The following is a 15,342-nucleotide window of genomic DNA, read 5'->3' on the forward strand; positions in this document are numbered from 1 at the left end:
CCTCAATACAAGGGTGACAGTACACTTGGTTCCATGATCGTGGGAAAATGCCTGTTAAAAATCTCTGCAAGTATCAAATGCCCCATGAGACGAACAAGGAGAGAGACAGAGAGAGAGACAGAGAGAGAGAGAGAGACACACACACACACACACACACACCGGCACCACCACCACCACCACCACCACCACCACCACCACCACCACCACTCACCCCATCCTTTGTTTGGATTAAGGAGAAACAGTCCCTCGCCTGGCCATGGCCAAACTGAAAATTGGTTGGCCACTCTTAACTCCCCAGTGAAGTTCGCTTCTCCTTGAGACTCTCTCCTTTGTTCGCTCCTAAATCCAAACTTGCTTTCCCAAAGAATCCAGTGAATCATTTACATGTTAGTGTGAATAAGACCTGTCACCAAGCCACCTCTTCTGGTGACCTCTTAGAGTAAAATGAAAAACTTTGTCCCCCTAGGAAATTTCAAGCTTGGAGGATGCTATTTGGGAAAACAGAAGGAACTGTCCCAACATCCCCACAAAGTGTTTCTTCACTGCCTGGGAGAGGGTGACTCTCATTTCTGCCTCTCTGACCTGTAAATGATTTTTTTCTCTCAAAGGAAGATGTCTTTACTTTCTAATCTCAATGGAAAGTTCAAGGAGAGAGCCCAGTGCACAGAGGGAGGGGTGGTCCACTGTCCAGCGTTGGTGGTGGCTGTAGCCATCACCCTAGAGGACAGCACCCCTGCCACTCTCCGAGATATGCATTTGAGAGCAACTGAGTCCCTGGACATTCCGGGCCGGGGGGAGGGGGTGTCTCCTAAGTCACCCCTACCCCAAATCAGCCCAAGGGATGGGGCCTCAGGGCTGGTTCCCCACTGAGGCAGCTGTCTCTCTGCCTGTCTCTCTGGGCTCTAGTCCAACAAGCTTCGGACAAAAACCCTGCGGAACACCCGGAACCCCATCTGGAACGAGACGCTCGTCTATCACGGCATCACAGACGAGGACATGCAGAGGAAGACCCTCAGGTAAACTGCGGGGCGGGGCCGCAGAGGCCACTGTGGCTGGACGGGGTCAGGACACGCCCAGCCCGGGGGCCACTCTTTAAAACTGCGTAGTGTTTTTCTTTTTTACATCTACAAAAACAATATATATTTCTGGTGGAAATTTCTGAAAATACAGATTAACATCTTGGTGTCTGGACATCCGGATTTCGTGCGTGTGTGTGTGTGTGCGTGTGCGCACGTGCATGCGTGCGTGCAAATTTCATATACAATTGAGTGTCTGTAAAAATGGACCATCCTATTAATTAGCCTGTCTCACTTAATGATATGTTGGTGCCATGTTATAGTCTTCTGCAATGTTGTCTTGAATTGCATGTTTAATTACCTAAGTAACACATGAATAATGTTCTTCTTGTAAAAAATTATGGAGAAGGCAAAGCCCCTTTTAAGTGTGAGCCCCCTCCCGCAGCCTGGGTCTGCCGCTTTCTTCCCTGAGGGTGTGTGTATTCGGACGCGGAGAGTATCATGCTGTATATATCTGAGACTTGCCTTTTTTCTTAACAACATATCTTGGAGTCATAGCCCTGAGAAGACTTTTCGATCTACCTCATTTTTAACTGCTTCAGAGTATTCCACAGAATGGATTGATCACAGAGTTTTAAAAATGTTTCGTTATTAAATATTATAAATATATAGAAAAGTATAGAATGTAATTTTAAAAATTCATGAACCCAGTACTCAGTCTTTTAAAAAAAAATCTTAATATTTGGCTATATGTGCTTCCGCTCTCTTTTCTTTCCTTAAGAAATAAAGCACTACAGATGCAAGTCGAAGCTCCTCTTGTATACTCCGTCCCCCATCTTTTTCTTATCCTTCCCTCCCCAAGGCTAAACACCACCCAAATTTTATGGGTACCACTCCCCAGCATGCCTTGTACTGCAGCTACGTAATTACATATCAGTAAACAATATGTGGTACTGTTTGGCATGTTTTAAAAATTTCCATAAATGTTTATCAGCTTCTCCAGCCAGTTCCCTGTGGATGGATATTTAGCTTGATGCCAGCTTTTCCCTGTTACGAAGTTGCAATGAGCATCCTTGTTGCTTGCTCGTGTTCATGTGTGTGTCTCCTGAGGATAGAAACCAAGGAGGGATATTTGCTGGAGCGTGAGATACGTGCATTTTTTGTTTTTTTTTTTTAATTTTACAAGTTATACAAACTGCTTTCCAAATCGGCTGTTCCAACCATATTCCCACCAGCTACAATATTACTTTAAGTAAAGGTTTTTATTGCAACGTAGCATCCGTTTAGAAAAGTGCACACTCACAAAAAAAAAGTGTGCAGATTGATGAATTTTCCAAAAGTGAACGCGCGGGGATCAGAGAACAAAACAGTCCCGTACCACAGAAGATCCCCTATTGCTCTCCCTCCAGTAAGCAACAACCCCCGCCCCCGCCCCCGCCGCCCCCCGCCCGCCAACCAGGGGATTCACTATCCTGACTTCTAACAGGACAAATCAATTGAGTCTGGTTCGGTATGTTATAGAAATGAAATGAAATCATATAACATGACTCTTTTGTGTCTGTCTTCTTTCACTTAATATTATCTTTGTAATATTCCTCCACGTTGTTGCGTGTAGTTATAGATCTTTCATCTTCATCGCTATTTAGTATTCCATTGTGTGAATATATCACAATTTTGTTTATCCATTTTGCTATTAAGGGGCATTTGATTGGTTTTCAGTTGGGGGCTATTAGGGCTGCTAGGAACATTTTAGTAGCTGTTTCTTGGTGCACAGGTGCATGCATTTCTCTTGCATATGTACCTAGGGCTATAAGGGCTGAGTCGTAGTGGGTGTATATGTTCAGCCTTAATAAAAACTTCCAGTTTTCCGTAGAGATTGTACTAACTTACACTCTTACCAGCAATATATGAGAGTTCCGGTCCCTCCACATTCTTATCATCACTTTTTCGTTTTGGCCTTTCTGGTGGTTATGTTGTGGTGTCGCATTGTGGTTTTGCATTTCCCCGATGACTAATTCCAACATTACTTTCCACGTATAGTGTTACATTTTTATGTTTCTTCTATAATTTTCTTAAGTAGTCCCCATTATAGAACATGTTTGTTATTTCTGCTTTTCCACAGTTATAAACAATCCTGTGATAAACACCTTTGTAGTTAAATATTTCTGGCACTTCTTATATCTGACATAAATTCCTAGAAGTGGCATCACTGGGTCAGAAATGGTGATTATTCTTAAGTCTTTGGCCACACCTTGCCTTGCAGACGGACGGTGTTGATTGTACCCCACCAGCTCACGTACAGTGGGGCTCAGCCCAGAGGCTGTTCTGGCCCTTCAGAACTTTGAACATTGTTCAACAAATGCTGATGGCCGAGGAACGAGGTGCCATTAGTCCCTGCCCATCCTCCATACTGCCTCCCAAGGGGACAAGTCCTTTCTGCGCCTTAGTACATGTCTGGATGAATTATCAGTTACCTTGACTGGTCCTTTTGGCTTCCTGAGGGATCTTTCTCTTGACTCACCCACCCTTTCTGTGCCTCTGTTTACAGAGTAGATAACAGAAGACAATATAGTGTCTTAAGGTTCAGAGAGAGCTGAACTCAGATCCCCGTTCCGTCACTTAGTAGGGACAAATGATTTAACCTCTCTGGGCCCCAGTCTCCTCTCGAAAGTGGGAAACGTGGATGTTCGATGGGAGAAAAAATTAAATGAGAAGTCAGAGGGCCGTGAAGCATATGAAAAGGGGGCTCAACTTGTTAACGATCAAGGAAGTATAAATTAAAAGGACAGCGAGAGACTGTGGCCCATTCGGAAAGGCTCAAGTTAAAGACGTTGGAGAGGGTGCTCGGTGGAAATACTCCATGTTCAGAAGTTTCCACTGAGGCTAAACTTATGCGAAGCCCATGACTCAACAATTCCCCTCCTAGGAAGACGTCCAGCAGAAATACACCTGACCCCTGAACAACCCGGGTTTGAACACTGCGGATCCACTTCTATGCGGATTGTTTTCAATAAATACTGTAAATATATTTTCTCTTTCTCATAATTTTCTTAATAGCATTCTTTTCTTTAGCTTACTTTATATAATACATAAAACATACCAAACGTGTTAATCGACTGTTTACATCAGCAGTAAGGCTTCCAGTCAACAAACAGCAGGCTGTGAATGCTTTGGGGAGTCAAAAGTTATCCATGGATTTTCAACTCTGAGGTGGGCCGGCGTCCCTAACCCATGCTGTTCAAGGGTCACCTGTATATACATGTGCATACGAAGAGAGATGAACGTGGATGTTCCATTGCAGCTTTATTCATACTAGCTCGAAACCAAGTGCCCATCAGCAGCAGACTTATTACGGCATATTTTCACAGTGGAATGTTATACAGCAGTCAAAAGGACAAGTTACCGTACACTACAGATGAATCTCGCAGATATAATGTTGAGCAAAAGTAGCCGTCTGACTCCGTGTACGTGAAGGTCCAAAACGAGACGACGAATCTGTGGGGCCGGAAGTCAAAGACAGCACTTGTCTTTGAAGGAATTAGTGACTAGAAGGGATCCCAAAGGTGTTCTGGAAGCCGGAATGTTCTATATGTGGATCTGGGTGGTGGTTACATGGTGTGTGCACGTGAAAAAATTCAACAAGCCATTAAAGATTGATGCACATACTGCTTGTAAGTTATATTGCCATAAAGAAGAAAAAAAGGCACCTGGCCCAGTGCTCAATAAATAGGGAATTGAAATGTCCTTAGGCACATTGCTTGCCAGCATCCATCGCAGGCAGCTCTGGGCACATAGTAGGAGCTCATATATGTGCTTTCTTCTCTCCCCATCTCTTCTGTGGGTCGCAGGATCTCTGTCTGTGATGAGGACAAATTTGGCCATAACGAGTTTATCGGTGAGACCAGATTCTCACTCAAGAAACTGAAGCCGAACCAGAGGAAGAACTTCAATATCTGTCTAGAGCGGGTGATCCCGGTGAGTGCCTTTTCCCGAGGGTTTGATGGGGGAGAAAAGTTTGGGGATGCTGCCTTCCTCTGGGCCTGCAAAGGGGGTAACAGATCTGCAGGGTGCTGGACAATAGAGGGGCTGGGGCAGCTGTTGAGAGGAGGGTGAACATTTTGGGTCAGAGCATCGGGGTCACACCCTGGCTGTGCCTTTTACCAGCCCTGCGTTGGCATCACTTCTCTGAATGACAGCGTCCGCTTTGGTAGAGCTGGGAGAGGCAGTGTGGTGTGGCAGTGTGGCTTGCCTGGGTTCAAAGCCCAGTCCTGCCATTCACCTGCTCCCTGGCCTTGGCCAAGGGTCTGAGCTATTCTGAGCCTCAGGTTTTCTTGTCTGTAAATGGGCATTATAACAGTACCTGCCTCATGGCGTGGTTTGTGAGAGACATAATCAAAACAGAACCAAGGATATAATAAGCATTCATAAATTCTTAACTATTGTTATGATAGGAATAATATCGCCTTACTCACCTGTCAGTCATGAAGGTATAAAGCACCACATAGATGAGCAGGGTAGCACCGTGTTTAAGAATACCAGCTCTGGAGCCAGAGTCCCTGGGTTTGAATCCTAGCTGTGCCACTTTTTATAACCTGGGCCAAATAACTTAACCTCTCTGGGCCTTGTTTTCCCATCTGTAAAATGGGACGATAGAGTACCAGTCTCATAGGGTCTTTTAAGGATTCATGTGAGAGTACTTATAAAGCATTAGAACAGTTATTGTTAGGTGTGATACTTGCCTCTTGAGAAAGAGCAAGAGCCAAATCGAGGTTCTCCGGTTGGGCTACACCTCAAAATCAACTGGAGGTTTCAAAACCAGAGCTTTACAAACTAAGATTTTGGGTACCTCCCTGGAGATTCTGACTTAGTGAGGTAGGCTAGGACCCAGCAATCTGTATATTTAGAAATATCTCAACCTGCTCCTTTTTTTGTATACGGACTACTTGGGCCCAGAGAGGGAAGCAAGTTGCCAAGGTCACACCGCGAGTCAGTGGCTGTGCTCCCGGGTGCCGGCCAGAGCCCAGCTCTCCTGCAACCACCGGCACGCCTGCTCCCTTTGGGCAGTGGGCCATCTCCCCACGGGGAAGCCATGGCAGGCGGGAGAGGGAATCCTGCAGCATCCTCCCACCAGATGGCCAGCCCGAGGAGGGAGTATCCGTGTGCCACACCATGTTTGTATAGCACGGGCAAAAGAATAAGACACAAGGAAAACTGCAAAGAAGAATTCGCCCCGAATGCCAGGCTCCAGATAAACCGCTGCAGGCAGCCCGGGGAGTGGAACGTTTCCTCTAGGTTTTTCCCTGGTAACAGTTGTTTCCTTAGGCTTCCTCTTCCTTTCCTCACTCAGTGAGCCCAGTTGGTCGGGACAGTGGCCAGGCCTCCGCCTGGGTCATCAGCTCCTGGGCCTGCCCATCTTTCTGTGATGGACACAGCCAGCCCCAGAGGCACGGAGCTGGCAGGACAGCAGAGGCCTGCAGGGGCCACAGAACTCTGCTGATCATCATCTTTCGCTCTTTGCCCTTAGCCCTCCCACCACCACCCCCCACCCCCCATGTGCCTCGCCAAGGACGGGGACCGCATAAGCATGGTCTCCTCCCCTGTTGACCCCAGCTGTCCTCTTCTCTAAAGTAGAGAGATTGTATTTAACCATCAGTTTTACATTTGTACGCCCAGAGCCTTAGAATCCCACAAAAGGAACTTAGGAGCCACAAGGGAGGAAGTACCTGGTGGCCAGACCCCGAGACCTCTTTGGCCCTTCAACCAGGGAAGAGCAAATCCTACCTGCTTTATGTGGGGTGCTCTGCTGCTTATTGGCTGTGTGACCTCGGACAAGTGGCTTGACAACTCTGACCTCAGAGTCTCCGTCTGTAAAATGGGGACAGTAATACACCCTATATCGTAGGCTGTGTGCATTAACATAATCTGTCAAATGGTCAGCGTTATACAAATTTTAGCTGAAGCGGGGAAAGCCGGAGGGCCACAGAAGCTTGGGGAGCCTGTCTCTGGGGCTCTAGATGCTGATAGAGGGGTGGGGGGCTTCTTGTGCTTCCTGTGCAGGGAGACGAGCTGCAAAGACAATGTTCTCTCTCCGTTTCCCCCGCAGATGAAGCGTGCGGGGACCACCGGCTCTGCCCGAGGCATGGCCCTGTATGAGGAGGAGGTGAGCACTGAGTGGGTTTGGCAGCTGCAGTCGGGGTCTGGAATCCCCCCTTTTCCCCCACGCCCATCCCCATCCCTACTCTTTCTCCCCAAACCACCTGCCTGTTGGTTCACTTGAGAGATGCTCTTGCCCAGGGTGTTAGGACAGCAGACCAGGTGGATGCTCTTCACGCCTAGAGCCCGAGGTGGGTGAAGCCCCATTCTGTCACAACCCGAACACCCTGGAGTTCCTCGGCTTTGTTGGCAGAAGCTCTGGCAGTGGCTCCGCAGTCCTAGGACAGTGGCACACCCCCTCCACGGGAATGAGAGCGAGACTCTTTGAGCTGTGTGTCTGGCCAAGGCTGGGCGGTCAAGGCTCAGTCCTGGGTCAGAGTCGGGTCAGTTAGTGACCAGGGTCAAGCTCAACCTATGACCAGAGTCAGGGCTCAGTCCGTGTCTTGAGAGTAAAACCACTGGCCCCGTGTGCCTTGCACTGGGCTGTTACGGTTTACCCCTCCCCAGAGGCTGGGGCGTCTGCTGTCCGTGGTGCTGATTGCACACACGCTGGCCGAGCTCCTCTTGCTTTTCACAGGCTCTTCCCTGATGATCCCATCCACACTGCCTGGCCCCCTCCCCTTCCTGGACCCACATGGCCTCTTCTTTTACTGCAGCAGGTGGAGCGTATTGGTGACATAGAGGAACGAGGCAAGATCCTGGTGTCTCTCATGTACAGCACACAGCAGGGCGGTCTCATCGTGGGCATCATACGCTGCGTGCACCTGGCCGCCATGGACGCCAATGGCTACTCAGATCCATTCGTCAAGCTGTGAGTCAGTGACTTGGGACTATGAATGGGCTCCAGAGGGGATCCTAGATCCTTGCAGAGGGGAGACCACAGAGATTCCCCAAGGTCATGGCACACTGAGGCCCAGAAAGGGAAACGAACCTGCCCAAGGTCACACAGTGAGACAGATGACCAGGACTGGCTGGAATGTGAGGCTGGAGTCGCAGGCAGTTAGATTGGTATGTCATTCGCCCATATGAGAATTTCCGTGGCTCTGTCCCCTCTGTAGGAGAGGTGTAGTCGGCAAGGTCACACCCATTTGAAGCCCCCTAGAATCAGCGACATACCCCTCCAGCCATTCAGAGCCCCACCACCAGAGAAGCCACCTGGCTTTTTTCAGATTCAGTCTGGAAATGCTCAAAGATAAGACCTTAGACTTTGGGGGTTATTCCAGGAATCTCATGGAGTATAAGGGAGCCTTTATCATCGGTGCTAGTCGGGACCCTCTGAGAAGATGCCGTGATGGGATGAGGATTTCATTAGGGGAAATGCCTGTGTGAAGGTAGGGGCAGTTGGGGAAATGCAGAGCTGTCCACCCCGCAAGTCTGACCCCGAGCGGGGAGGAGAGGGGGAGGAAAGGTGAGTGGAAGCGTCCTAGACACCAGCTCAGCAAGGCTGTCGGGGAGTCCTTAGGCCAAAATCAGCCACAGTGTCCCCACCACATACAGTTGTCAGCTGGGAGCGTGACCTTGGCACAAGCATGGCCTGGATTTCCAAGCACAGCAGCGGCGGCCTGGGTTACCTGTGCATCCTGTGGTCGGAGGTCCACCGGGCACATTCTCATTCAGCTCCCGTCTCTGCCAGCGGCTATCTGTGTGACCGCAAGCGAGTTATTTACCCTCTCTGAGCCTCAGATCCTTCACTGGTATGATGAAGACAATATTTCCACTTATCTCCAAGAGCAGGCAGAAAGCCAAATGAGATAACATATGTACAGCAATTAGAATTTTGCCTGGTACAGAAGTATTTAGCTACTTTCACTAGAATTCTGCCTTGCCTTGTGGCAACAAAGCGTGTGTTTCCATGGATATGGTCGAGAGCCGGGGCTCTGGATCCGCACTGCCCAGGTCAAATCCCAGATCCAGTAGTCTTCAGTATTCTCTAGGTGTGTGACCTTGGGACTGTGCCTTAACATCGCTGGGCCTCTATGTCCTCAACTATAAAGTGGGATGATAGTAGTGTGCATTGGGCCTTGTCTCCCAAGAAGCAGGAACCAAGACAGGATGAAATGTGCAAGAGATTTGTTGGGGGAAATGCCTATGAAAATTGAGAGGGAGCTGGAGGAATATAGCGACAACAGGCCTTAGAACAGACCTGCTCCCTGTGCAAGAGAGGGGAAGGGGGCAGGAAGAGCCTTAGACAGCAGTGCAGTTCCGAGGAAGTTTCACCCAGGACGATGGGGAGCCCTTGAGTGCAAAATCACCCATCAAAGGAACCCAGCATCTCCGAGAAACGGGGCTGCCTAGGGTCCCTGCTGGCTCAGGTACTGGCTGAGAGCAGCCGTGGCAAACAAGGCCACGTGAGAACAGAGTAGTGGATCCCAGCCCAGCAGCTCGCTGGTCAGTTTCACGCCCCTGCAGATGGAGATCTGAGAGGTGCACTTTTGTGGGGGCTGATATACAGTAAGTGCTCAATAAAAGCCCGTCATTATGGTTATAGAGAACTACCATCACTATTCTTACTTGTGGCAGGGGGTATTTATTAATGTTCTCTCCAGCCTGGAAGACTCTCCCCCGAAACCCACTGCCTCTGGTAACGGAAAAGAATACTTCCCTTAAGCCCTTGGCTAAAAATCAGGCCAGTGCAGGCTTTACTTCACATTTCCTTTGAATGAGGATTTAGTTAACAAAAGAACACACATGTCAGAGATGAATTTAATTTCTAGGAGGAGTTTGGTTTGATTTGTTCGTATGGTCCAATAGAAAAATGGATTCATGGGCTGCTATCCTGTGCTCCATTAAATCCCAGCCACATGCAAATTGGTTCTCTTCAATAATTCTCCGCACCATCCCTTCTCTCATCCACCCAATCCCTCTAGAAGAAGTAGGGTTGCTGTGGTTACCAGTGAAACAGCTGTCCTGGTGGCCAGTGAGGAACAGGAAACAGGAGGCCATGAACCAGCTTAAGATCAAATAAAGATTTCTGAAGCCTGAAGTCAGAATTGTACCCCCTTTTTTTTTTTTTTTTTTGCTCATCACTTGGCACCTTTTAATTCCCCCATTTGAGTCTCTTCTGGAAAATTATCCTCAAAAACAGTTTTTTGAATGAGAAAGAAATGTTTGCCCTCTCTAATGATTAGGAAGCTGAGGCACGCAGAAGTAACACTCAGGTTCAGAGCTGCAGGCTAGTGACAGCTCGAATCAGAACCCAAAGGCCACGACTCTTAGGAGTTTTTAGCCCGTTTTATTTATTTGCCCAGAAAATATTGATTGAGCACTTACTGTGTGCCGGCCATTGTGCCTACACCAGGGGGGAGCCTTCTAGACGGAGGAAACAGTATGCGCAAAGGCCCTGGGGTAGGAAGGAGAGCACGTGGGAAGTGGGGTGACGAGCATGGCATGAGATTCGGCCGGGCCAGAGCAGGGACCCAACCCCTCAGGCTCCGAAGGCTACATCAAGGATTTGGAACTTTATCCCTAGTTTTGGGCAAAGGAGTGACAGTAATTAGATTTGCAGTTTATCCCTTTTGTCCACACCCACGGCATCTCTCCAGGCGCTGGGGGTTGACCTAGGGGTGATGGATGGTAAAATGCCAGGCACTGCCATCCAGGCCTCTCAGTTCGCTCCATTGGGAAAAAGGACCGGCTAAAAGCACAGACTTCAGAGGTGACAGCTGAGTTCAGTCCCTGCTGTGTGACCTTAAGGTACATGTCTCAACTTTGTGGACCCTCAGTTTCCCTGTATGTAAAATGGGTGGTTTAGTTCTGCCACTTAGGGTTTGTTGAGGATTTAGTACAGCTAATGTGCTCAGTGCCGTGCCTGGCATCAAGTAGACCCTCTAGTGCACACTGGTCACCGTGAACGTGGATTCGCTTTCTGATTCGTTCATCAGTTATTCTCTTGACACTGGAAGGAGCCTTCGGGGTTGTCAAGGGGCTGTTCTTTTTCCTCAAACTCCATTCGTAACAGCCTCTCGTGTCTCCTCTCAGCTGGCTGAAACCAGACATGGGAAAGAAGGCCAAACACAAGACTCAAATTAAGAAGAAAACCTTGAACCCCGAATTTAATGAGGTAAGGCTGCCCCATTTTGTCATGCTTTGGAATATTTCCTGTGTAAGAGAGACGAACGGACTCTCTAGTAGAATGCTGTCAAGCACACCAAAAAAAGCTTTGTCTCGTAGGTCAGTTGGAGTCGTCTAAAGGAGAGGTAATGAGTTCCTTGTCACTGGAGGGAATCAAGCTTAAGACAAAAACCTGTACATTAGGAGTGTCATAGGAAAGAAGCTGAGATTGATTTAAATCATCTCCAGGATCATCATCAATTCTAGTAGTCTGTAATACTGAAATTCAAGAAAATAGAGACGGTGACGTCCTTTACCGTCCACCCCGTTGGCGCTGCCCTCCCCGTCTCCCTCCCTCCCACATCCATCCAGTGCCTCGGGTCTCGCTAAGCCACTGTCTAGATGCCCATTGAATGTGCCCCTTCGTCTCTGTTCTCACTGGTACTGCCTTGGCTCAGACCCTGGCGTGTCCTGCCTGGACCATAGCAGTAGAATCTTAAATCATCTCCCTGGACTTGGCCCATCCTCCAAGATGAAGCATGAGCTTTCCAAAACTGGAATCTGAATTTGTCACCCCCTTGCTTAAATAACCCATCAATGACTCTCTATCTTCTTAGCATGACAATCGAGTCTTTTCAAACTCATATCTCACCCCTGCCCTTCCCCCCTCCCCCCCGCAACCCCACCCGGCGCCACAAGTCACACTGAAGTCCGTGCAGATCCCGGCACACCTGTCAGCCTGCTGCTCCCTCTTCCTCTCCCTCTCCCTCCTTTTTTCTCTGGCAAAGTCCTAGTCATCTCTCGAGACTCAGTGTGTTAACCCCCGCATATGCTTCCTCTATGCTCCCTCCACCGCACACTGTCCATCTGGGTTTCAATTATCTGTTGACAAGCCTGTCAGACCGCAGGGGTCCAGAAATATCTGCTGCATATAATGATCTGATGCTGGGTCAGAGTCAGCCAGTGTTGGTTTTTACCAAATGTTGCAAAGTAGGAAAGGGAAGCTACAATACAGTGTGTTTTGTATTGTTTCGTTTCTTTTTTAAAACACATACCCATATGCACATACATGGGGACCGTTCTAGATAAACAGAGCCTAGAGCAATCACTGGCCACTTAGTTCAGACCCTCAAGTTCTCAGTTCCCCTTGTCAGCTGGACCCCTGATTTCCCAATTCTGACTCATGAATTTGAAGTAATTGTACTGCTGTCCTGTCTCCTGGAGTCTGAACAAGTCACAGAGTAAGAAATCCAAATAGCCGATAAACTCATTAGCAACATTCGGCTGGGCTAGAGCAGGCAAAAAGTGAATCAAGACCAGACACCACGTCTCGTAACGAGCCGGCACGCGGATGCTGTGAACTGTGGGTGCCAGTGTGGGAGAGCAGACAGGAAGGGCAGACGCCACGAGAGGAAGCCAGCCGCTTCCACTTCTGCAAGGAATTTTCTCGAACACTTCAAAAGCCTTAAACTTAAAAAGTTTTAATTCCATTTATTTGGGGAATGGGTAATACAGTCACATATTTGAAAATTCCAAGAGTCCCAGAGGATATCCAGTCAAAATTTCCCTCCTTTCCCAGCCTCCAAGATGTGTGTGTGGGTGTGTGTGCGCGTGTGTGTGTGCGCGCGCGCGTGTGCGGCCAGCTTTCTTATTATACACAAATGGCATCACAGCATGTATGTGCCGCTCTATCTTAAAATTTTACAAACTCCGTAAAACAATTCTCAAAACTTATCCTAAATGAATCATCGTGGATGTACACGTGGTTGAGCTGCCAGGTTGCCTGTTAGCATATCATTAATGATCGTGAAAAATTGCAAACAAACTAAATGCTCAGGTGTCAGGCGTTAGGTTATGGTGCAGCCACACAGCCATTAACTGAAGCTGTTGAAATGCTGATGCAGAAAAATATTTGCTGGCATGCTAAAATACTTTTCTACTATGTACTGTAAAACGGAAAAAGAAAGCTACCGTACAGTATATTCACATTATACTGCACGTAGTATAATGCTCAAAGATTTCATAAATCCAAATTAATATTCATATTTTTTAAAACATTCATCAGTGTGGTCACGCCTAGAAATGTTGACAGTGGGTATTCTCGGGTAGTTAGATTACAGGTTTGGGGTTTTGTTGTTGTTCGCTTCCTTGGTTAACAATGATCATGGGTGAATTTTATAATTAAGCAGAAAATTTATTTTAAAAATCGGATCGTCTAGAAATGGAAACACCTACCCCTCATGTCGGTACCAGTCTCCTCAACTACCTTTAACCTCTAAATGATGGAGACGGGAAAACCTACTTTAGAAGTTACCAGAATGGAAGGACTGAGTTCATGGCTATCTGCCGTCAAGGAAACTTGACCAGAACCAGCTCTCTTAAAAAACAAACAAACCAAAAACACACCAGTCTTCCCATTTGCAAACAGCAAGTCATTGAAAAGAGAATTATAGGGCTTGCGGGACTTTATTATACAGAATATTCGTTAAAAGGGAATTGTTGGGCCTGGGGAAGAGGTTGAGAGCAGGAAGGCCCCCTTGCTCCCTGTGCCATTTAAGGGCGTCCCCTTGGCCCGTGAAGCCCTAGGACTTATCCTCTTACTTAGCTCCCAGTGCCAAAGGCTCTGGGGACCCTCTCACTCACAAGTCCTCCTCTCTTGCATCCAGGAGTTCTTCTATGACATCAAACACAGTGACCTGGCGAAGAAGTCACTGGACATCTCAGTCTGGGACTACGACATCGGCAAGTCCAACGATTACATCGGTGAGTGCGCCCCGCTCCCAGAGCAAACGCCCCCGTCCGTCCTCATCGGGGAGGGGAGCCTCACCCAGGGCGGCAGGCTGGGGCAGGGTGGGCGGGCCTCACCCAGGGCGGCAGGCTGAGGGAGGGTGACCCGTCTTCTCCTTTGGCATGACGTCATCCAGACGCAAAGTCAGGACCCACGGTTCTGATTTGGATCCCATTTGGGAATGCCTTTAGATGACGACAGGGCTTCACAAGTTGGGGAGATTGGGTCATGACCGGTTATTTGCTGAACAAATCGCCTCGAGCGGAAGAGTTAAATCCCAGGAGGGTGGGTCTGTGCAAAGGAAGTCTCCTTAACCTGTTTGCAAGTCAAGGATGAAAGTTCCAGTTTTTCTAGTCCCCCTCCAAATACTGAGGAAGAACAGTGATTAAAGACAGAGCAGGGAGGGAACTCCAGGCCAGGGGCACGGCTGGAGCAAAGGCGTGGGGACAGGATTGAGCAGGGCGACGTAAGTAACTCTGGAAATAGACGCTGAGTTCCCAAAAGCAGTGGGAGATGAGTTTCCATGGGTGGGTGGGGATTTGGAGGAAGTCTTAAAAAACAGACAGTGAGGTTGTGACTTGGTGCTGCAGTAGGATCCGCTGCGGGCTCTTGAGTGGGCAGAGGCCAGTAGTAATAACAACGTGATAACCACCCTCGACAGAGAACGGATCCCAAGGCACGGGAGGGCGTCACTGCTTGGTGGCCGTTTTCCCCCAGCTAGACCTTTGGGCCCAGAATGAGAGCCCCGCACGTCCCTCGGCTCTGACCACCGGTCCCCACCTTCTCTTATCATCCAGGAGGCTGCCAGCTGGGGATCTCGGCCAAAGGAGAGCGCTTAAAACACTGGTACGAGTGTCTGAAAAACAAGGACAAGAAGATCGAGCGCTGGCACCAGCTACAGAACGAGAACCACGTGTCGAGCGATTAGGATGGTGCCCACGTCCCCAGTCCCATGCCCCACTCCCTGCCCGGGCCACCGCCCAGCCTCCCCCAGCCTGCCCAGCAGCTCATTGCACTCTGGTGTCTCCCCTGCACCTCCCTGCCCCATCCCCGGTCCCCGAGCCTGCCCTCGAGGTGCCCCCCTCACCTGGGGCACTACCACCAAAGACCTTCTCCTGACGCGGGCTCTGAATTCAGCCCTCTCCGGGGCAGTGAGGGTGGGGATGGGGGAGACATTTACAAGGAGGTTGTCCAGTTAACGACCTTTCAGGTCGGGTAGTTACAAACGTTCTTCGGAGTTTAGGCCTGCTTTGCGAGCCTCTTGGCCTTGAACAGACGCGCACATTCACAACTCGCGTGTCCCCTCAGTCGTCAGCAGGCCCCGGCAGCCTGTGA

The 15,342-nt window shown here is 48.9% G+C and overlaps 1 protein-coding gene across 1 annotated transcript in view; it reads left to right on the forward strand.

Moving 5' to 3' along the window:
• RPH3A (rabphilin 3A) overlaps positions 1 to 14,979 on the forward strand; it is a 57,289-nt gene extending 42,310 nt beyond the window's left edge. Inside the window, exons 14-20 of the mRNA XM_039868481.1 lie at positions 907 to 1,016; positions 4,865 to 4,991; positions 7,120 to 7,176; positions 7,826 to 7,980; positions 11,148 to 11,229; positions 13,886 to 13,982; positions 14,805 to 14,979. Of these exons, the coding sequence (XP_039724415.1) occupies positions 907 to 1,016; positions 4,865 to 4,991; positions 7,120 to 7,176; positions 7,826 to 7,980; positions 11,148 to 11,229; positions 13,886 to 13,982; positions 14,805 to 14,935 (759 nt within the window). The 3' untranslated portion in view covers positions 14,936 to 14,979. The remainder of the gene's footprint in view (positions 1 to 906; positions 1,017 to 4,864; positions 4,992 to 7,119; positions 7,177 to 7,825; positions 7,981 to 11,147; positions 11,230 to 13,885; positions 13,983 to 14,804) is intronic.
• Positions 14,980 to 15,342: the final 363 nt, after the last annotated feature.

Source organism: Pteropus medius, unplaced genomic scaffold, assembly GCF_902729225.1.
Source record: "Pteropus medius unplaced genomic scaffold, Ma_sr-lr_union100, whole genome shotgun sequence".
NCBI lineage: Eukaryota > Metazoa > Chordata > Mammalia > Chiroptera > Pteropodidae > Pteropus > Pteropus medius.